Source organism: Antedon bifida, chromosome 5, assembly GCF_963402885.1.
Source record: "Antedon bifida chromosome 5, ecAntBifi1.1, whole genome shotgun sequence".
Classification (NCBI taxonomy): domain Eukaryota; kingdom Metazoa; phylum Echinodermata; class Crinoidea; order Comatulida; family Antedonidae; genus Antedon; species Antedon bifida.
The window spans coordinates 28,527,782-28,553,252 of NC_136230.1; the positions used below are offsets into that span (position 1 = coordinate 28,527,782).

The window sequence follows — 25,471 nt, forward strand, 5'->3', positions numbered from 1 at the left end:
TATCCAGAATATATGGCAATAATACAGGATAATGATGTACACGCACGCACAGCATTAACTGTGTTAAAATACGAAATAAAAATATCGGTTTATGCGTCCATACAACAGCTGTATCTACATAAATAATCGTAATAATTATTTTACCGGTTTTGCATTGTATAAAATGAATATCTTAAAGTGTATTTAGCAAGAGACAATTAGGCCTAAATCTGTAGAAGAATATTTTATAACCATGTCTAGTGCAAAATACCGTAAGGCGAATTCCGGAGGCTGCTTTGAACAATATTAACCTAGATAATTGTCTAGATAAACATATAACCCGAGACTGACATTAATTTGTATTAGCTATACGGTGGGTGACCATCAATCAGGTAACTCAATTGCGTAAGATCTGAAGTATTTTACAGTAGATCCTATCTCTTTTGGGACATCCCTTTTCAGGCGACCATTTCCGTAAAACGCCCGAGGGCAGTACGTTTTAACACATACGGTCAACCCTCTATCCACAGTGGCGTAACACAGAGGCACGAGGCCCCTGGCTTAGGAACCCAAGTGGCCCTCCAACGCTGGAGACCTCGGGTGTTTTTAGCCTTTTTCGACATATTTTAATGCCTGTTTTTCATCTGGACACTGCTCATGGGGCCCCATAAGATCCGGGGCCCATGGGTTTAGCCAGTGAGCGCTCATAGCCGTTACGCCACTGCCACCAGGGGCTCGGAGGTGTCCCATTAATATATATCCTTCGAGTTAATTACACCAATGGTGACGTCATTGTTGTCAATCATTGATGTCTGAAATCATGGTCTAGCATTATTTAAAGTATAATGTCGGCAATTTCCTTTGAAAATCAAACACGATACATTGTTTATCGGTTTACAATTATTATAAAGTTGATCACATTTCATTCATCGTATTTTAGCACCCATCTGAAGCCACCACCTCCTTCCCCAATCCACTCGTTAACTTGTATGTATACTTTACAATAATCACACTTGCTTGTAAAGTCATATACTATGGAAAGCCGTCGCTGCAAAAATTACCAAAAGCGAACAACGTACTTTTATGTGGGTTATGTTCGTTTTGTTCGCGTGTGCGACACGCCATTCACACACATTCCGTTTCGGAGAACCATTTGAAAAAACAACTTGTCATAAAATCTCGATAGGCGCATCCCTACATGAGCTCTTCGTTTGACCCCGTGTATGTTGGTTATATCCAATGTGTTAGCCCGAACTGACTTTATAACCTATATACTCCTTATGAATAGACTATTAATAGTAGATAGGTTATAACTTATAACTTACGAACAGGTGTGATTGTATATATATCGGTTACAAACGTGATAGCGTTATCAGTGAAATAATGTTATTAATTATTATGCGAATTATGCATTAATATTTTATGCATTCAATAATTATTACAGTTACTGTATATAGGCCTACATGCATTTAATTTTATGGAAATGGTTTTCAAAAGGAGACACAGATAGATTTAGGCCGTATTATTATGTAAACTGTTTTATTATATTACGCGTCATAGATCGTAATTTCAAAATCGAAAAATTTTGTATGATCCGGTCATGTCTTGTCGACGACCTTTCATTTTCAATGAGCAATGAGTACCGCATGATCATTATGTTTCTGAGCGTGCGCACACATTATTTTCACATCGAATTACTGCGTCATGGGTTCAAATCGGTTACTTAAATTCATTTTCTTAAGCTCTGTCTACACTATCAAACTAGTTTGACAAAAATGTGTGATGTGCCCAAATATGGTAGTGATATGTCCAAGTATGGTAGTGATATGACATCATCATGTCCATATATGGGCATGTCAAATTTTGTTGTCACATAAAGTTTGATAGTGTAGACAAAACTTTACACAGGTCTTCTAAGTTCTTTTCCGCGCAAACAAGAACGCCGATTTACGTATTTAGGAAATATTAGCACGTCAACACATTTACGCAGGTCATCATCATCACCATCAACTTTTATTTTGACCTAGTAATAACATTCTGGTGTGATGAACACTTTTAAATCGCTGTAAAAGGTCCACTCTCTCAATAAACTCTGAGAATCCGTGATGAGCGTATAGAACTTGCTTAGTGTTAGTGCTAAATCCTTGGGGATTCACCGGTTTAACACTATCCAATAATAAAGTAGACACTACACAAATTAAGTATAGTCGACAAGCCTAATTAAGTTTTACAATAGTGGTGTAGGCAATGTTCGTTAAATCGCTATTAAAATCAATACTAATAAAACAAAATATGGATTTGTTTGTCTACATATGTACATTATGAACATAACGATATTAAACATTATTACTGGATATGAATATTATGAATCAAAATTTGTTTAGGCCTAAAATAATGTTATATTTGACTTTTTAGTCAAAATTAATACTGTCGTCGAACAGGTTTAATCATGCATGTGTATATAGTTTGTTACATTGCGAGATGTACCGAATGGTATCATAGTTGAAGAATTGCATTGCATGCATTTGTTTTTATATATTTATTTTTATACTGAGGTACCTCTTCAGCCAAAGGCCGTTTTCACAGAGGTCCCCGTATACGACAAACAAACAGAAACAAGTTACAAATACAATGAGAAAACACAAGAAAAATAAACAAACCCACCAACCAATGCATAAATTAGAGATTTAGGCCTAATCATATGATGCTTAACTTATATTTTAGACCTGTCATTCTATCTTTTCGATAATAGTAATCTTATTATTATTGTTGATTCGTAAGACTTTTTTTGTTGACCGGCTTTGCGACCTTGTTCTTTTTAATTGTGATCGTCATAGTAACACATAGACTACTCCTGACTAATTAGACGTACGCAAAGATACCGAAAGCCCAAAGGCAATGGCTTCTGATCATTAGAGGCGATGTAAAACCTCGGATTAATTACAAATAATATGGCATCTGTATGAACCAGGAGTGATGAAGATTCTCCATAAAATTAAACTCCATGATACGACGTTTTCAAACGTTTTGATGAAGCTTGGTTACCAATCAACATTGGTTTCCACTAGGACGCAACGTAAGCACGTAAGCCCTAAATTAAGCGAATTTACTAATAAAAAACGAGGACTATTCCAACTAATGCTTGTGATTGGTCAATCTGTTTGCGTTGCGGCTTACGTCCTTGCGTTGCATCCTAGTGAGAACCAAGCTTAAGACGCAGCGCAACGACGAGACCCAACGCACGTGAGTTTGACCAATCATTAGCAATAATCCATAGCGTCGTAATTGGTCAAAACTCGTCCGACGACTTTCTACTATACGCGACTACCCAACAATATGAAAACATGCACATCATATTATTTCCGCTAGATATGCTCTATATTGTTACTTATAATAATAAAATTGTATAGATATCATAAAGTATTATTTTCGATTTATGATAAACATCATTTCCGCCACTGTATAAAACTAAATTTACGTGACCAGAAATTTAAAATGCATTTTTATTGTAAATTTCATTTTTATGTTTATCCTTAAAACCAGGTGTTTAGCAGTGATATGATCGTGTAAGCATTCGTTCAATTAAACTGCCATCCAGATATTTCAAGTCTTACATTATATTAGACCGATAAGATGGCTAAATTTGACATTTTTAATGAGCCGACTAGTAGAAAATCACTGCATCATCATTAAATCGAAGACATAGGCCTAAGTGATTGTTGTAAGCAAATAGACCAATTAATTCACTCGCACTCATTGTCCACGCTTATTTCGTGCCCTTCGAAATACAATGATACACCCAATTACGGTCGACGTTCTTTCATTCATATATTCTGTTTTGGATGCAAATCCATACCAATAAACAAATGCGATGGTTTAATTAACATTTAGGAATCGCCTAGTTCTATGATAATCTCATATGAATGATCAACGGGCCATACTGTCATTTTATGGTTAAAATAAAAAGTCCTTAAATGTTTTTTAAACTGATTATTCAAATGATTGCAGTAACTACACAACGTATTATATCGAAAGAGGAAATCAGCTAAAATACACATCAACAAGAATTCTGTCTTCGATATTTTTTATCAGAATATCGTTGGTCGATATTGTGACCGAACGACCCAAGCCTGTAGTTATTTCGAGGCTTTTCGATATTTTTCTGAAATCAGTAGTATTACACGTATGAAACGCCATATGTGCAAAATATAAGTCAAAACTCCGTAAGGAACCCAGACTAGATTGTTCAGCCCTTGTTGATTCTACGTTGTGAAAGAAGTTTTAATGTGAAATTTAATACACGTTATAAGACAAAGATTGTTTAAAGTTAATAACGTTATGAGTTATTTTAATTTAAAATAGTCTCCAAAATGGACGGAATAAAATCGATATCGAACAATACAAAATAATACTTATTTTACGACAAATTCTCCTGAATAGCCTAAAGCGTGGTTCCCATTAGCGACGCAACGAAGACGTAACGCAACGTAAGTGATTTGACCAATTACAAGCGTTGGATTATTCGAACAGTGGCTTGTCATTGGTCAACTCGCTTTAACAATTAGCTCACCACCTTAAAAGTTGTACCAGACACAAACCATTATTACCGCTATTAGTTTATACACTATGCTGAGAACTATATTGAACTTTACTTAAACCGTAACTATTAAATATTTATTCTTTATAATGGAACATTTAACAGTGATGGAAAATAAATATAACAATTATATACCCCACAAGTAGACGCGCGTGTAAAAGTTGATGTACTATACAATGTGAACGGCATGACACATTAAACATTGTTGTAGAATTAAGTTGGATGTTAACAGCCACATTCCGAATTTTATTGATATCTGCTTTACACATTAATGGTTAAAGAATTCAATTTCTTAATCTGTTTAGACGACTAAAATTCTGGGCTCCGACAGTTTATAGTCGTATAGGTGGTTGATAACCGTTATCACAACGTACGTGGACGTGATCTGAGATAGGCTAAGTAGGCATACGTTTTATTCACGAATGCTTGTGAGTTAATAGCTATAGTTCCATGCATCATTTATAGAACGCGTTTTAAAAATATTGATGAGCATAATTATAATATTTCTGATGTACGCGCGCGTACGCTACATGCCCCTTCGTGGTGTCAAAATTGTCCTATATGTCACTAAGATTATTTATGGTTTTTTGACATATCCACTGAAGCTATCAGAACAGCGATTTGTTTCAAGTCATGCGCGTATGTTACGCTCTATTAACTTCTGTCTCTGATGCCGCATGATGGAATCGAAAGCTTCTATTGATAAATGTTCTTGCCCCAAGCTTATAATAACATCGAAATTGAGAAATTCATGTCATTGAAAATGAATTAATTACTTCCACTTACCATGAAAGCTGTTTTATGACGGGGTATGTTACCGAGTAAAACCCCCTTAAATTATTATTTTATTTAGAATAAACCATTGATTCAAAAGTGTCCCACAAGGAGGTCGCAATAACACATAACGTTTCGACTTTTAACCCCAACCCCCTCCCCCGCTTCCCATCTCTGGTTACTGCTGTAATAACCAATTAGAAAATTAAGTCATATTTATGCTTCCTATTCACCAGAAACGGATGAAAACACCTCATCTCTTTCTATCTGGTGGATACACACGCGGAACAATTACTTTGTTTATGTATTCGTTGCTACAAAAATATTTTCCTACATTATCTCTACTTCAAATACATAATAGCGACAATATATCAAATATTCTTACGGTTATAATTGTTATCGATAATAATAAAAGCTGTTTATCTATCGCCGTATGAACTTACTGATGCTTCAACTTTATAGTTATATATTGAGATTGTATAACGTTGAATCGTGGATGTATAAATACATCCATAGTTGGATTTATTATTACCAAACATATTATTATTATTTTGGTAATAGAAATCGTATGTTTGACATAAATTCATGCGCATGCATGATATACTTGTTCTGCTGGGCAAAGTTATTTTAAGGCCTTCCATCCATTTAAAAACAGCACCCACCCAAGATTAGAAACACCTGCAAATTCTGTAATGTTATTCCCAACCATGTTTAATCATTTGATACCTTTGACCTCAGAGCTATCCCCCTAGCTTATTCGACTAACATATTCCAGAATGTGGCATCGTCAAAGTCATTCACAGCTCAATGTATCTGGAGTTGCCTCTTACGCTTACAACCTCTTATCTTTAAAGCTCTGTCTACGCTATCAAACTAGTTTGAAAAAAGGGTGATGTTCCCAAATATGGTAGTGATGACGTCCATTTTTGGGCACACATGTTGTCACATAAAGTTTGATAGTGGACTGTACATAGAGACATTGATTAAATGACATCTCGTCCCTCCTAAACTTGTTCGTTTGCATGCGACACCCCATACCGCTAACAGGCCTCTATTATAAATATCATTATCAGTAATGTATTAGACACTAACATAATTATCATTATTCATGTTGGTTTTCAGTATGTCAAATTCATTAAACATTGGCCTACGCGCTTTTATTTCCAAATCGAAAAAAGGCTTACTGCTTTCTCGTTTCATCTCGTGATTAACTTTAAAAATGACACGTTTCTCGGCGTTAACTACCTGATCACATTATGCCATCCATGTAAATTGTGCAATTATTAAAATACCACGACATAAATGTTTAAATGACGTGTCGAATCTTATTTAAAAACTATTTTTATACATACCGCTACAGATTTAAATAAAGCTAATCACAGTCAATGTATAACTAGAAGCGTTTTATGTTTATAGGTTGTGTTTTACATAATCATCCGAGATTATAACGCGCGCGCGTAAAGGATATACATCTTGCGTGTACATACTGATGTTAAGGTTAGATTATGCTTATGCACAGGCGTAACATGTGATACATGCGACACTGTATTACAGAATTTGCATATATGCTACTGGACAAATTATATTTACCGTGGAATTTACTAAATATTTATACTACAGTGTATTTAATAGCATAGGCCTAATTGTACTAGGATTCTAACCCATAATCTAATCTCAATTATGTCCATCTAATAATGGGCTATTTAAAACTTTAAAATAAATATGAGTATATTAACCAATGTTCTTACTTGATTTGTTCCCAAACCTCGGGGCCATAATTACGTAACACCGTAAGCTGCAAAGCGTGGTTCACGAAACCATACTGAAAACAAAACATATTACGTAATAATTATAATGAAGTTCTTTCAAAATTGTAGAAAAATAATGAAGTCATAGTCGTTTTTTACTTGCGTATAAACGCTGATAATGAGTAATACGTTTTCTTGTACGCGTGAGTAAAAACGCCGATATTGAATAATACGATTTTTTTTGTACGCGTTCGAATGTGTCATCACGATTTCTTCAATAATAATGATATACGTATAATAGGTATATTGATTGCTTAACCTAGATTAATGAATTCTCTGATAATAATAGTAATAACGTAAAAGTACTTAACCGATGAGTTTGACTATTATGATCTTTTTTTTTCCTAATGTAAACATTATAGTAATGAAAAATATAAATATATTATGTAAAATACAATTTTCTCCGTAACGTTTTAGTCTAAAAATGATCAATTAAGGTAATTGACCTTAGTGGAATTAAGGATGAGTGGTTTGATGTGAACTTTAGGGCGTGCGGAGACAGATATCAATTAATGGAAAATGAAATAAACTTATCATAATTTCAACCTCATTATTATTTAAAAACCAAAGTTCTAATCAACTTGACGTATCGAATGTGCGTATAACATATCCAAAGAAATGGACGCCATCTTGTAACAATATGAATCGTGTATCTAAAACTCTGTCTATACACTTGATGTGACAAAAAAGTGATTTGCCCATATGGACATGATGATGTGAAATCACTATACCATATTTGGGCATATCACTACCATGGGTACATCACACCTTTTTTCAAACTAGTTTGATAGTGTAGACAGAGCTTTAGACGAATTTCCAGTTAGTTAGGTAGGTAGTTAGGTATAGGTACAGTAGATAGGTAAAATATAATTCAAATATGTCCATAATATGGTTGGTTTCCATTGGTGTACATTATCCATTTATGGTCACTCTACACCCTGACCCCCTCCCCCAATTACTGTTAAACCAACGTTTTGACAACCCTGTATTCAGCTACAGTAGGTTCCGACTAGAATGCAACACACATAGGAAGCGCAACGAAAGTAGTTCATGACGCGATGGATCATCATCCGAATTGTCGCTTGTGATTGGTTCATTCATTTGCATTACGAATGTTGGTGGTTCATTCATTTGCATTACGCATGTTGGTGGTTCATTCATTTGCGTTACGCATGTTGGTGGTTCATTCATTTGCAATACGCATGTTGGTGGTTCATTCATTTGCATTACGCATGTTGGTGGTTCATTTATTTGCATTACGCATGTTGGTGGTTCATTCATTTACATTACGCATGTTGGTGGTTCATTCATTTGCATTACGCATGTTGGTTCATTCATTTGCATTACGCATGTTGGTGGTCCATTCATTTGCATTACGCATGTTGGTGGTTCATTCATTTGCATTACGCATGTTGGTGGTTCATTCATTTACATTACGCATGTTGGTGGTTCATTCATTTGCATTACGCATGTTGGTTCATTCATTTGCATTACGCATGTTGGTGGTTCATTCATTTGCATTACGCATGTTGGTGGTTCATTTATTTGCATTACGAATGTTGGTTCATTCATTTGCGTTACCCATTTACTTTAATGTGCTGCTGTCCAAGCAACTGTTAAACTGACTATTGAAATATAAAATGTCCTGTATATTGGCCTCTACCAATGCGTCATGGTCACGTAGTTTACTGACATAGTCTGATCAGTTAGACTTGACGCTAATATATTCATGTGTTAAAAAAAATCAGCAGATTTAAGGTAATACTGATGAATAATTTACTTATTTACTTCGGTTGTCACGTCTGGTTTATCAAGAATCCCAAAGTACCCGATAAACCAGCATGTTATGGGTTCTCATAAGCTTTTAAGCAGTGATTCAATTAATCCTTACGCTGCTCAGATCGTCTGTCAGTCCATACCAACAAAATAAGGTTAAGATTTAGTAATCAGGTGACCAATGCACGTGTAATATTAATACATTTTGTTACCGTTTTGCATTTCAACACAGGGGAAGTTGTTGGGACTATCCTGGGCGTCTGAATTATCAATCACTTAAAGATGTATTGCCCCCCCTGAAAAAATAGTTTTTGTTGAATATGCCATTTTAATGTAACATAATAGTTAATTTAAAAAAAAATGTAATGACCTGAAAAAAACTGTAATTTAAAGTAAAAAAATGGTCAAATTGACTGCCAGCCAATGGATTTTTGGTTGAATAAAACCATTTATTTTGTCATTTTATAAGTGAAAACATTTTTTTTTCTGTTTTTTTGTACTGAAGTGATTAACTTTATTAAAACTACAAAATAACTATTAAAAGTCTGATTTCATTAATCTTCATTTTTCATGTTTTTGAGGGACATAACATCTTTAAGAAATTCAAGTCACTTCTAACATCTCAATAATTCTTGTTGGTCTTTTAGCGATCAGTTAATAGCGCTTTATAAAAGTTTATTAATATTATTATTATTGTATTATTATGAGTTCTACAACATCATTATTGTTACATAATCATTATGTATATTTGCATTATTCATTATTAAGTCATTACTTGCCATTACTTATTCAAGTGATTATTTTAAATTCCCCATTTTTACCGTTTACATCGGTTGGGCGACTTTGTCACTCTCATAGATTGTATTTGTTAACGTCTTCTACATAATTTATTTCAGCGGTGGTATCGTTGGTTGATGAAGGTTTACTCATGTTTCTTCTTTTCTGTTTTTAGATGTATCGATATATTATTATCTTTCCAATTATTGTTGTTATCTCGAATTCATCTTCTCAGTACTCTCCATAGTGTAAACTGATCGTTTAGTATATTATTTATGTATATTCCGCATCGTTGCACGTTTTATATGAATGTTTCAGCTAAAATTTATCTCTGATTTATCACCTTTAAGCACATTTTATGATTTAATGCTTATTTTGCAGTGTTTTGCACTTATATTGTGTGTACTGTATAAGGTAAAAATCAATTACATATACGTATGAGTAATGCAGTTGTTATTGTTAAAAATAATAAATAAAAATACGTTAGGCTAATGTAAATGTTTATGATGGCCAATGTTTACCAGGCATCATTATTATGCATACTAAATCATCATTATCGCTATCATCATGTATCATCATTGTTATCCAAAGCAACTGCCATCATCATTTTCATAATCATCATTTTCATAATCATCATCATCATCAACATCATCATCATCATTTTCATCATCATCATCATCGTCGTCATCATCATCACCATCATCATCATCATCATCATCATCATCATCATCATCATCATCATCATCATCATCATCATCATCATTTCTTCATCATAATCATCTTCATCGTCATCATCATCTTCTTCATCATAATCATCTTTTATCGTCATCATCATCTTCATCATTATCTTCATCATCATCATCATTGTCTTCTTCATCATCATCATCATTTCATCATCTTCGTCATCATCGTCATTATCATCATCATCATTATCATCTTCATCATCATCATCATTTTCATCATCTTCCCCATTATCATCATCATCATTATCATCTTCATCATCATCATCATCATTTCCATCACAATAATTATTCATCTCCACCACCTTTCTCAGCATATAGCTACGTGTATCACTATCGTTTTCACAAACACAGTTTCACACTGCAGAGTGAAATCCGCTGAATTTGTTTCTACGCGTGCGTACTGTTGTGTCTTGTGGACATCAACAAGAAGATATATTGCAGCAGTAACTATACGTAACTCTTTAATACAGCGCTCGTTATGCGCAATTTAAATAAATCTATACTGTTTTAAACTACCGAATGATATATTAGTTTATGGTTTTCGTGTGCAATATGAAATACCCTTAATTACAGCACAGCCTCTGTGACCTATACGTATTATACGTTACCTAATAAATATTGTTATGATCATTGATTTCGTCATTAGGTGCGATACATAGTGTGCATATATAGTGGTTTGTGCAGTCAGTTTGAAATGACCAGCAGATATATATCAAGAGTATATTCGTCATTATGATGCCCATAATTTGTATAATAACTATTTACCATTAATATCACTGTCACTCACATCACATACGATTACAATGGTCAATTGCATCTTCGTCAAAGCATTATGGCGTTTTTCGTACATCATCTTAGAATATAAACACAATTCTTTAAGCTTGGTTCCCACTAGAGACGCAACCTACGCAACGTAAGAAAATGCCCTTCCAATAATTGTGTTTTCCCCCACCTGCGTGAAATCAAACCTGCGATTTTTGCAGCACTGTTGCGTCTTCGGTTCCCACTTGTGATTACGCAATACATCAGTTTGCGTCAATACGTCGCTGCGTTGCGTTCTAGTGGGAACCACGCTTAAGTGTACATACGTATTCCTGCCCCACCCTTTCTAATCAATTACAGTACCTTATAATAATAACACAAAATCTACAGGGGAACGCTCTGGAAGACAATATACATGACATTAGCGGTTCTCCAGTCATTGTCATGCGGAATATACCTGACGTATTGATTATTAATACATTATGTATTATTATTATTATTTTTCCTATATAATACACTGAAATATATAAAACTTATAAAAAGCACCCTTTATTAGGTCACGAAAATCGTATTTATTATTGTTGTAGCAAAAAAATTATATTAATAGATTTGAGAAAGAAACTGTAACACCATTAATGATTCTGAAACGGTACCAATAATTGGAGATGGTCCTTAGGGGCACAGACAAATCAAGGAGATAATGCAAGTACTAGTGCATCTGATCCCACCATTTCATACCAGCAATAATAGTCCAGTCTTAATACATTACTTAATATACATTCGTTGAAAGGTTAACTGTGAATAACTAACACTGATATTCAGTGACGAGAACAGACCGTGTTAAATAAAAACAGTTTAGAGGAAAATGGCATTAGCATGATTATTTGATTTGTATGGGTTGTGGAATTGGAATGTGTTGTATGTAAATAAGAATTATATTGCATTTGTATAGTAGGTGTTATTGCTGTTTATATTGTGGAATTTATAAGTACCCGTATGTTTCCGTAATAACAATATTTTTCATGACGTGATGTATTTCTAATGCTGTTATAAGTGCATTCAGATTCAAATTTGTCATATTATTTTTGTATTACATTATTTTGCTTGGTGTAACGTAATTACGTCAGATGATCTGATAACTACTTATTCATATTATTTTTGTATTACATTTATTTTGCTTGGTCTAACGTAATTACGTCAGATGATCTGATAACTACTCATTTTTGTATACTACCGAATACAAACGTTGATGCACGCGTAAATAGATTATTTTTGTATAACATTTTATTTTGCTTGGTCTAACGTAATTACGTCAGATGATCTGATAACTAACCATTTGTGTGTACGCGTAAATAAATGTGTATCACGGTTTGTACGCGCGCGTTTTAGTTGTCATAGAAAGAAAATACCGCACTACATGCATTTACCCTGATAAAATCAAACGTAACAACCGTTAGTCTATCACCAGTGCGTTTTCTAAATAAAATTATATTTTAGATATACGATAGCTTACACAAAGTACACGTAATTTCAATTACAGTACGATCAATCAGAATGCTGATAAAACAGCAGTAGTAACTTTTGTGTGAGTAGCAACAATAGTCATTTTAGATTACATAAAGCAATCGTAATTCATCTCTGTTTTCTTAATTATCAGTTACAATAGAACGCTGTATATATTTCCAGAATAATAAACATATATGTTTCGACGAATCAACTTGAAATCCATTATATTTGCGTTATCTCTCAGTGAACGTTTATTAACGTATTTTCCCAAAAAAAAAAAAATAATAGAATAACCCTCATTTGTTCGTATTTATTCATTTGAATGTTTTTGGCAATGTCAGTATACTGTGTTCTTAAGCTGTGTCTACACTATCAAACTAGTTTGACAAAAAAGTGTGATGTGCCCAAATATGGTAGTGATATGCCCAAATATGGTAGTGATATGACATCATTATGTCCATATATATGGGCACATCACATTTTTTGTCACATACAGTTTGATAGTGTAGACAGGGCTTTAAAGTGTGTTAGTATTGTGTTCTTTTAGAGAATGTTCTCGTTTAACAGAAACGAAAGATGAATAAGCTATCCATCTTAGTTAACGACCATCTTCCATTTGCATATAGTTATTTTGGTCTTTCTTTTTTCAATCTGTTCATCAAGCGATCGATCGCTTCCTTCATATATATCATCTAGGCCATCATCTTGTTTATACTCATCATTCGACCAAATATGTAGTGGAAATGTGGTGGTTGCTTACCAGTTTAAGGGGATTGGTTCAAATCGTGGTCAAGCCTAAAGAGTAATCGTCATGTGATTTCCAATTGCTGTTGCGTGATGCAATACAAATACTGAATCCTACTTATTCTTATCCTAATTTTTCTTTATTATCATGATAGTTATTAATATAATACGTTAGTTAGTTGGTATTGCACATTAATCTAATAAAAACAACAACATGGAGCATTACGTTCATTTATGTCGCCCATAATGCATCATTAACTATCGATCTGTATGTCATCAATCCATTTACCCCTGCAACCATTATTTTTAACAAATCCGCCTACAAATAAGTATGGCGAGCCGAAGTGACATTTAATTGAAAGATAGTTTGAATTGTTGATTTTTCATCGATAAATGCTCGAAGATAGAAAATACAATTTAAAACAAAATGTTTAGGTAAAGAAATGTTTGTTTGATATATGTATAGTTTTGGTAATTAGTCCGCCGTATATTGCCATTGAGCTAATTCGGGGAGCGATTGCATGCGGGGAACTGTTAGTATTTTACAAAAATGGCGTTCCATAGTTCAATAAACTGTCGATCAGTAAAGCATTCGTTTTGTTGGAGAACCGGTGTTATTTTTAAGCACTCGATGGTGTATTCGCATTCCCGTTTTAGGTTAAGTGACGTTACTGGGTAGAATCTCCCTGACTGACTTATGGCTGTTTTCATAATAAACATACAAGTAGATGTAATCTGTACTGGTGCAAAATGTTTGTTTCTCAGCACGATCTATACTTCACTGATGATCGACATAACACATACGATCCATTAGGCCTGTTTTCAGGATGGGGTCGTTCAATCAACTTTTAAATTAATTCTGTGCACCAGAGGTTATTATGTTTATTTAAAATGTATAAACATAATTTACGACGATGTTCAAGAGGGCCACAATACCAAATTATAAATATTTCAATTTTCTGACAACTGAGATCTTTAATTTAGGTCAGTTAGAACGGTTCAGTCACAAAAGTCCATTAACGTTCTGGTACTCCTTAAAGGGGAACTCCGGGGTTACGATATTTATTTATAAATATACATGGGTCATTGGACATCTAATACGGGGGTACTGTAGTGTACAATTAAAAACAGTTTAGAAAGAAAATCAGAATACTAGAATCCATAATGGTTTTAGAAAGATTTTTCATTCCATCAAAAATGATTCCTGATTGAAATGTTATATTAGTGGTTGTGATGATTTACTTGTGCCCCCCCCCCCCCCACCATTAGTACAATGCAGCATTCAAACACAAATGAGATTTAAATTATTTTTATTTTGTTTGTAAACCTATGATATTGTTTTTTGAATTTATTATTAATATAATTATTCTTGTTGTAGATGTGATAAAGTAGTAAGTATTTGGCAAATAATTAATCTCATAATATTATATTGTACGTACTCCTTTAACAATGTAAACCGTTTGAATGGCGCCCCCTATATTGTGATAACTTAATAGACGTTAATAAAAACTTTTAATTGTATTATACAGTGAACCCAGATGTTATATTATAATATATTCGTTAGGAAATTTTACACATATTGCTTTAATTAATAATATAGACATAGTTGCCTTGGTAACAGCGCGTACCGCGTCTTAGCTTGTACATTTTGTCATATATTATTAATGATTGTATATTTTAAAACAACGGTTATTGGATTATGATTGAAAATGTTATGAGTACAAAAACGAAGCAACTGCATTCAGAGTCCACACAATAAAAAAAGCCAATTTCATCAGCATACGATTTATGATTTAAATAACACGTTCTGACGCAAATTGAAAAGCCGTCCGTGTTCGCGACTTGATTGAAAAACGGGTTTTAATGAAGCTAGATTTCTTTAGTCATACCACGTGATAAGACGCGTATTTGTCACTCGCGTCGAAACATTGATGAAGGCGGTAACGATTTGTATATGCGCGCGACAACGCATTCTTAAAACGCCGTGCCGATGATTTAACGAAACTAGATTGATTTAGCGACGCCGCACGAAAAGAGGCGTATTTTACACTCGCGTCAAAACCTTTATAAATGTGGTAACGATTTTTGTACGCGCGCGTCTAAGCATTATGGTTATGTCGTGCTGATTATTATTTCGTCTTATAAATAGTAAAAATAATTTTCTGCATGCTGAAAATGTTACCTTTGCGAGCTTTCAAACAGCCACGATTAGAAGCTGTCTGCAGCATTCCAAGCAAGTCAGTTTGGTATGCACTTTGTAATTTTTAAATTGATGACAGATTCGTTGAAGTTCGTTGCTTATTTATTTCAATACAAGTAATGAAATAAGTGCGCGTGAACATTTATGATTAATTACACGCGATATATAAAGTGTTTTCATTTTTTTTTATTTGATGACCTAAAGAAACATAGTGTTGTGTTCTTTCGGTAAAAGGTATTTCCTTTACCATCACGTTGAATCACAGTATAAGATCCACATGGTACTCTGTGCAAGCTGAAATTGTAAACAATGTGCATCTTTTGTGGAAAACTTGAAAAATCGTCAACAACTTGTTATTAAGTATAGATGACACTTCGGCAAGAATTTGTATTTCATTATATATGAACGTACTTACTATACGTTCGATACTAATTAATTACTAAAGAAACGATAGAAATAGAGCTACAATGTTATAAGTAAAGTCAATTAAAACGGTTAATTAAATCAATTTGAGTAAACAGTTGCTGACGTCGGCTTCTTTAGAGGTCAAGAATTCAATCAGAGGTAATCTCTCCCTGTCCATTTTCAAAATGATTGAAAGATGGGTTGGTCCGTCATCAAAATATCGTTTTTCTATCGGTCTAGCTACGGTCATTTCATCACGTAGATGAACGCAACAAAAGTTCAATGCACACATTTTTAGCTAATACTGTACTATCAAACTATGTTTGACAACAAAGTGTGATGTGCCAAAAAATGGTAGTGATATATGACATGGGCACATCGTTTTTTTTGTCACTATACAGATTGATAGTGTAGACAGAGGTTTAAGCGTGGTTCCCACTAGAATGCAACGCAACGTAACGCAGCGACGTATCGACGCAAAGTGCTGTATTGCGTAATCACAAGTGGGAACCGACGATGCAATAGTGCTGCAAACATCGAAGGTTTGATTTCACGTAGGCGGGGTCAAACGCAATGATTGGAAGGGCATTTTCTTACGTTGCGTAGATTGCGTTACGTTGCGTCGCTAGTGGAAAGTATGTTCACATGTAATATATACTAGGCCTATAACAAAAGTACAAACGGATAAATAAATCTAACGTTGCCACGTAAGAAATATGCACAAAGATAAAAGCAAGGAAGAATGAATTCTCTCTGTTATATAGAAGTTTTTAATAAAAAGTACACTATTTTATTCCGTCTTAATATCAGCAATTCAAATTATATTTTGTTGAATTTATCAAATATGATTTTGGATTTAAGGGGTTGTCGGTGCATCTTTAATCGGATCAATAATGTAAAAGTGTAAGCGTACAGTAATTAAAGGAGAAGTTTCGTATCTTGTCTAGCGCATCATCCTTGCCTCAGGTCAACAATTCGTTGCAAGGTAAACGATGTCAGTAAAGACGGAGAGAAGAATACGAAACGGAAAGATGGTTTCTATAGTTGAAATCATGCCCTGCAGAGAACATTAGTAAATGAAGTGTATTATGTATTTTACCAACGTGAACGTTAAAGTAGTTCGTATTCGTGTTTCGTTGTTACACTGATTTCCCTGATGTCGGTGATTTTAGCCCGACTCAGCCTCAGGACTACATCATTATAAGATTAGCTTTTGTGTAACCTTTTAAAAGATAAACCTACTATTCAATATAACTTATAACTATTAAAAAAAAATATATGTGGTAATAACAGTCAGTGTTTTTAACTTACGAATGTGAATTCGTAGGTTCGTTCCATGGCATACTTCTATTGGTATTCTATTCAACGTAGTTTTTGAAGCCCCGAGAAATCTTTAGAAAAATATTTTTTTTTTGTTTCAACAACTTCAGACTGTAAATGGTGTTGTTGGGTCATGAGAAACTCTAGTACCTGTCACATTATTGACCCTTGACCTCTGCGATTAGCAGGTAAGCTATAGAGTTTATGTCAAAGTTACGGTGTCTTTAAAAAATGTCCAATTACCGAATTATTTTAAAATAAAACTCTTCATTCACTTTAATCTCCCAACTACAAAGCTGAGAGCAAATGATGTTTGTGAATAATCGAAGAAGAGAAACAGTTGCAATACATTATTAACACAAGAAGATGATTGTGGTAACTTCCTGTATCATTGCGCACTTAACCTACGTTTGACAGGTTAATTACACAGTAAGTCCCCCGTTAATACATCAGCAAATAGTTATATGCAAACCGAAAGTACTAAATCCAATAAATAAAGAAAAATCCAGAGACTAATATTCTGGTACGAGTCATACAAAATGTTGCAGAATATAAATTTAGACTATAGGATATTGCGCAGGGAAAATAGTTGAGGGCGGTTTCTAACCCTTTCTATATTATGTGGGCCACCAGCAGTGCGCGCCACTGTTCCAGATATAATTATTTGGATTGAGCATTCTCATGATTTGTATATGTATATAATCTGTCTTCATTTTGATGATAGTTGCTCGCAGTCATCAACTTTTGATGATGCCATAGCAGTCGTTATAGTTTTGATCTTTGAAACGCAAAACGCGTTTTTCATTTTCAATGCGTTTAGTTCACTCAGCAGTTGTTCGTGTATTTTCTTTAAAAGCAAAATAACTTAGATGGTTAAAACACCGAGGGAGCCGTAAAAGGCAACCGGCGTCACAATCTAGTGACATCGTGCATTTAACCGGTTATGGCACGTAAGTCACAGGGTAATTTAGGTGCCGGTGCGTAAGCGCTAAATCATTATGTCACGAACACACGCACAAAATGTTCATCATTATAAATTTTAACTAATCTTTACTCAGAAATATAATAAAACATTTTAAGAACTACGTTTTGAAAGGATGTCGGGTAAAGTGTAAATCGAAAACGTGAACTCCCGATCGATTTCCCGAACATTTCCTCTCTGCGTTCCGACTTGACCCGCTTCTCGGACTCCGTTGTCCACCTCATGAAAACACCGTAAAAAACACGTGACGTGGTTGAATTAATAACCCCTGATTATAACCTGATAATGCAATTATTAAGTAATTATTATCCAGATAAATAGACTGTTAAACAGAGTAAACAAGATAAGGTATTGTGGGGGCTAAGCGTGACAGAATCAACAGAATAACCGTTCTACTGGTTTTAATAATATAAAGGCTTGTTTGTTGTGTGTGCATGAACCATACAACTTTCAAAACGTGTGTCCTAACGTTTGTAATTAAAGTAATGTCATTTTAGTTTGACACACGCACACACAGAACGTAAATGGTTGCTTATCTAATAAGTTTCGTTTACCAAAGGATATAATTCAAGATTGTTTTGCTTATCAAGATCCTATAGTAACGAGAGTAGTAATGTGGGAGTTGAACCAACCCATTGTAACCACATACTTGAAGCCACTCTGACAGATTATACTTTTAAAAAAGCGTTATATGTGTGGTTCACGTGTTTGCGATTGGTTCATACAGAAAAGGTCCTGGTGCCTACCACCGAACATGATAACCAGCCCTCATCGTGACACGCGCGTCTGAATGATGATACAGTACACGGTACAGCTTTTGAACGCGCGCATCAACTTTATGTTACATTCGTAGTGTCACCAACGATTTATATCCGCTGCTAACGTTGATATCAATATCATAAACTAACATAACACGGCACTTAAACAGAAGCGTTCTGTTGTTATATATAATAAAACATTATAAATGATTCGTTTTCTAGATCGTGATAGAACATCGATAATTTAAACATTATGAAGCCTCTTATTTCAACATCAGACAGTTGCTTTGTGCTGTTCGTAGATATAAATCAAACGCAAACGTGACATATACCATATATGATTGTTTGCTTTAAGTAATGATATAAAATTAAGAAATATAATAATAGAATAATATAATAATTGTCTTAACAATTTACGCAGTAGCTAGTCATGCGAGGAAAGCAATTATTGTTAAATGACATTACTTACCATTGTTATATTTCTGTGTACTCTTTACTCAAACTCAGTCAGTGAAGTCTTTACGAATGCTAGAAATATCACTTAACATGGAATGATATCGGCATACCCGTTGGAGATACTTCGTCCGATAAAAACAATTAGCCACGATGCTTATTCCTACGCTTTTTGGCCAAGCAAAACCCGACCGTTGTCAGTGTGTGTAAGCAACTAGGGAAGATAGGAGAAGCGTGAGGCTTGGGCTCGATACGATCGGCTGGTTTCGGATGAATTTACATTGGCGCTGTTTACACATTTCCAATAACTCGGTTCAGCGGTCACAACGCTGGATTATACAGATTGCAGGGTGCATATTTGTGATAGGAAGATTATAAGCTAAAATGATGAGTTATCCTCCGTAATTATAGGCTTTCCATGTCGGCCATTTGGTTGATGTCATCCATGTATCTATTTGAGAGTGAAATAGAGTTCCATTGAAAAATCATAGGGAGTAGTCGGGGATGGCCAGACCTTTGCCTAGAGTGTCTATAATGTTAATATTTGTTTTCAAATTACTGCATCGCCCTGATACTGAGTTATTGCCATTCGTACTCTGTCTATCCGATTGCTATTCGCACTATTTCAATCTCACACTCTATCATTCTTATTCTATGATCTCCGAGAAACCAATTTGTTTTTCACTGCCGATCCTTGTGGAAATCTAAGAAAAGTCTCATATTTCATTATAATATAGTATTTTATAGTATTGTCGTTAAATGATGAAAAATGTGTGTAAAAGCCTTTCTGTATTTTGGTCTTAACTTGTGTAGGCCTACTACAAAGTGGTAAGCTTGTATATGCAGGAATATAGGCCCATTATCAGTTGAGGAGGGAGGGGGAACCTTTGGGATTATTGGAAGGTCAGGTCAAGTAGAAGTTGATCTAGGCTGTCGACGATTTATAGAACATATGCTTTTAAACGAACGACAAACATTTGTTACAGTACAAACATAAAATGTACAAAAATAAAATTTAAAAAATTAAATGTACAAAAATAAAATGTACAAAAAATAAATTTACAAAAATAAAATGTACACAAATAAAATGTACAAAAATATCCAACGTATATTTCCCAAATTCTACTAACAAAATTATTTTGGAATTATTTCTTTCGAGATGAAGTTAAAAAAAGGAATTTTGGAAGTCTTCTTTTTATTGATGAGTTTAAAAAAATGTTTTTGGTTTCAGAGCAGGTGCTACTGAAGTTGTGCAAAAAAGAGAAAAGGGCGATATAAGTGTTTGAATCACTCAAGATAAATGTCATTATGAAATTCAATTATAATCTCCATATGTATATGCAGTCACACAGGAAATATACATATAATTGCTGTAATAACTGTTGTTTAATTAGAATAATTAATTCCCATTGAAAACCGAACTATCAGACTGATAAGGACGTCCATTGTTTTCCTCTATAAAAAAAAAATGATTAAACAATTACGATAACTCTAATAGCACAAGTTCGTATTTCATATGCTTTTATTCAACCTTCATCACATTAGTTTCTTCTATGTACACAATTGCTTTTAAAAGTAAAATCAATATAAATAATTACTGTATGAATTACTGCTTACTTTTCACCTTGAAGATGTTAAAAATACTTAACATTATGAGCCGCATTTTTGGAAGGTACGGTATATATTACGGTAATGTAAGTAATGGTAGTGCAATATTGTTGATGATCTGAACGATCGACTAATAAATTACGGTAAAATGCAATTTCCATGACTGAAAATATCAGATAATGATGTTAATTAAAAAATGTATATTAAAAAAAAAATAAAAATTGTGATATTAAAGATTTGACGCGCGCGTTCAAACACTAATACCTATTAGACTTGTGCATACGTGCGTCAGCTTTATGTTACGATTGTTTATACGGTGCGCCAGATTTATGTTACGCATAAGTATGCGTGCGCCAGATTTATGTTACGCATAAGTAGTCGTGCGCCATATTTATGTTACGCGTGAGTATGTGTGCGTCAGCTTATTACGCTTGATTGACTTCGAATAAGCAAGTGCTTGTGATTAGTCAAATCACTCACGTTACTTTACGTCATTGTTTTACGTCTCTCTGTGGGAACCAAACATTATGTGAAATAAAAACGAACGAACGATTACGGTTATGTCATCTTTATGTCTGAAGTTGAGTGTGAAGCCACATTTAAGTTGTGTTGTTTTCAGTCTGAGTTATTATTATTAATAATCTAAATAGGTGACATAATTCACTTTATTTTGTACGGCACTTCAACAAATATTGTATAATATAGCCGGTATCAAGAACCCTGTGCCTAAAGCTTGGTTCCCACTAGCGACGCAGCGTAACGCAACCTACCTGCGTGAAATCCAACCTGCGATGTTTGCAGCACTGTTGCATCGTCGGTTAAGGTTAAGCTTGGTTCCCACTAGAACGCAACGCAATGACGTAAGCCACAACGCAAGCGAATTGGATTATTCGAACCGTTCCTTGTAATTGGTCAATTCTCGTGCGTTGTGTCTTACGTCCTTGCGTTGCGTTATATGGGGAACCAATCTTTACCACTTATGATTACGCAATACATCATTTTGCGTCGATACGTCGCTGAGTTGCGTTACGTTACGTTCTAGTGGGAACCACGCTTAACGAAAGATTACTCTCTGTTCATTAGAGTATACTTGATAAATGCAAGACAGTCCGTCATACATTTTAATGTAATGACAAAATGTTTTCTTTTTGTAAACACCAATGCATAATAAATAATGAAAATTCATGCATTTTTAATATCATTCCTCATATCACAAGTCTGTGCTATATTGATATAAAGAAAGTGGCGCGAATATTGATATCGAATCAATTTGTTTACAGAAGCTATTTTAAAATTTTGATTAGATTGTTTTTATTGGTTGTATCGATCTGAGTTTTTAGGTATTATTACATGTAACGTTATTAGGTCTTGGAAAATAAAAAAAAACATTTTTGTATTGTGTTATTATTAATGTGTTTTACTAAAAATTAAAACATTTTTCATTAGTGACTTGAAAATGGTAATATAAATGCATAATAATAAAAAAGCATAGTATAGTGAAAAAACAACGGTGCAATTCCTCGTACCTATGTTAAGCTCTGTCTACACTATCAAACTAGTTTGACAAAAAAAGTGTGATGTGCCCAAATATGGTAGTGATATGCTTAAATATGGTAGTGATATGCTTAAATATGGTAGTGATATGCTTAAATATGGTAGTGATATGCTTAAATATGGTAGTGATATGCTTAAATATGGCAGTGATATGACAACATAATGTCCATATATGGGCACATCACATTTTTTTGGCACATAAGTGTGATAGTGTAGACAGAGCTTTATGATTAATGGTACCGTTATACCCAACTTGGTTCCAAGACTAGACGCACGCAAGAAGGCACAACGAAAGAGACAGTTGGAAATCTGTCGCTTGTGATTGGTCAAATGTCTTGCGTTACAGGCACGTTCCTTCCTTATATGGAACCAAACTTAATTAGGGTACCAAAGATAGAGATGTTTTTTAAGTTAGGACCATTAAAAATATTTAAAACAAAATTATTCAGCCATTTTTTTTTTAACGAAGGAACGGTGTTTTGCTTGCTGTATAATTTTACATTTTTACTATCAATTGTGAAAACACTTTTTAGGAACCATTGTTGTTCTTTCAGTAATTTGCATTTTAATGTATTATAAACTGTATTTACACGCATGCATCTCACAATACGACGAGGCGGTTACGATATCGATATAGTTTAGCATCATCACGAAACCCAATCAATATAAAACGTGGAATATTATTATATACGGTGTGGTTTTTTTTTTCTAGTCGATCGCGAACAAACCCAGTCACGCAACAACCAAATGATATTTTTCATCTCGTAGAAAATGATCTTGTAATAAAAATAAACAGGTAGATTAAACTGTTATTAGGAATCAGCACACGGTGTTAATTTTCGCCAAAAGGATCAAGTAATACTGAAATAGAACTGTATTCGTGTACACATGATAGCTAGCGCGTAGTGGCTGGCAACGTCCCAATACGAGAGCGAGCTCCATTAATGCTTTTTATCTATTGCATATAGAACACTAAAAGACAAAGCTTTACGATTTTATGCTGATGGCTATCCGTTTGGCCAGGTGAATAATTATTCATTACCCTTCAAAATTGTAGTGATCTTGAAAAAACCTTTAATCTGCTTCGATATTTCTTAAAAATTAAAAATGAAAAGGCCACCTGAACGGAAGTATATTATTGCCAATCTCGTCTAACTCTCTCTCTTTAGTTTTTTCTCTTTTTGTATTAAAAACTCATATATACTGTTGATTTTTTTTGTTGAAAAAAACCAAATCAATGTCTCTTTGAGTATTCTTGATTGTATGCCACGTAAGCTGAGCACATTGTTGAAGGAGACACGTATTTTGTAAAATATCAAGATTAAAACCAATTAGTGAATCGATTTGGCTAGCGTATAAAAACAACGGGTTAAGCAGAGCAGGTGATGTTGAAGGTTATTTTGGTTTTTAATGAAACAGCAAATATCACCTAAAAGAGGCCCTCTATAAATCTAAATAAATGTTAAAGCGACAGACTATCGTAATGTCATAGTGAAAGATTTGTTTTCAACTAATGTATTAATAATATAACACACCATTGACATTTTATTAAGCCTATTAGTATTATATAAATACAAGTATTTTATATTATATTGTATTATTATATTAATATTTACAGTATTTTCTAAAGATATTTTTTTTTATTAGCTTCAGTAGTATTTACGGTTTATTGTTTTGTATATAGTATATATTACCTATCCTATTGAATTACAGCATTATTATGTAAATAACATTAAAAATTCATAGTTTATAGTTTTATTTGTCCAAAAGGAAATTCATGTTGACATACAATTGCTCAAAATTAGTTGAAGGTTAGTAATAGTAATACAGAAAAAGACAAAAATATTTGAAAAATACAACAGAGCTACAATATTAAGCTCTGTCTACACTACCAAACTAGTTTGACAAAAAAAGTGTGATGTGCCCAAATATGTTGGTGATATGACCAAAGATGGTAATGATATGACATCATCATCATGTCCATATATGGGCACATTTTTTGTCACATAAAGTTTGATAGTGTAGACAGAGCATTACTCTGATAATGAAATTAACTTAGCTGATTAAAAAGCCTGCTTGAATGTGGAACAAAAGAATTAAGGAACGAAATCAAAGAAACTAAATCGCTACCGTGTCATAAAATGGTGATGACTATTTAATGGTCTATTCTTTACCAATTTTTGTAAAGGCCAGGAACCTTGTCATCCTTGTTTTACGATTAAAACGAATTTGTGATCTTCTAAATTGTCATAGCGTTAACATCGCAGTGATTTGTTATTATAAACGATTTATTTTGGACCCGAACGATGTTTAATGCTGATGTTTTCTATACGCGTTTTGTATTAAAACTCGAGTTAACACACTAAGCGGATTCGAACTCTGGTATACTGGCGCCCTGCTATTATGCCACTATGGTGCATCTATATAGATTAGTAGGCCACTTCATTTGTAATAATAAATGAGTTATGTATATTTTAAATAATTGTCTTTGGTCTATTTCTGTCTGTATCTTTGAGGCGCAAATAGTAATTTTCTCATTTTAATTTCTCAAATACTAAACATTTCCCAATATCAGGATAACGCAATTCTACTTTTCACAAACAGAGAAAAGAAACACATAAATCATGACCCGTTGAGGACTTGCGACTTGGAATAACACTTTGAGAGATTACACTAATGAGTCTCATGTCGTTGACTGTAGAAAATGCACAGACATCGTAAAAAA

General features: G+C 33.9%; 2 protein-coding genes across 3 annotated transcripts in view; both read right to left on the reverse strand.

Moving 5' to 3' along the window:
* Positions 1-19,811, reverse strand: part of LOC144843046 (guanylate cyclase soluble subunit beta-1-like) — a 181,051-nt gene extending 161,240 nt beyond the window's left edge. For both annotated transcript variants that reach the window (XM_078699701.1, XM_078699700.1), the window contains exons 1-2: positions 19,601-19,811; positions 7,099-7,172 (exon numbers count right to left, since the gene is read on the reverse strand). In XM_078699701.1, the coding sequence (XP_078555827.1) occupies positions 7,099-7,172; positions 19,601-19,603 (77 nt within the window). In that variant the 5' untranslated portion in view covers positions 19,604-19,811. The remainder of the gene's footprint in view (positions 1-7,098; positions 7,173-19,600) is intronic.
* Positions 1-25,471, reverse strand: part of LOC144843044 (guanylate cyclase soluble subunit alpha-2-like) — a 171,326-nt gene that overhangs the window by 92,299 nt on the left and 53,556 nt on the right. The gene's annotated exons all lie outside the window — the stretch shown is intronic.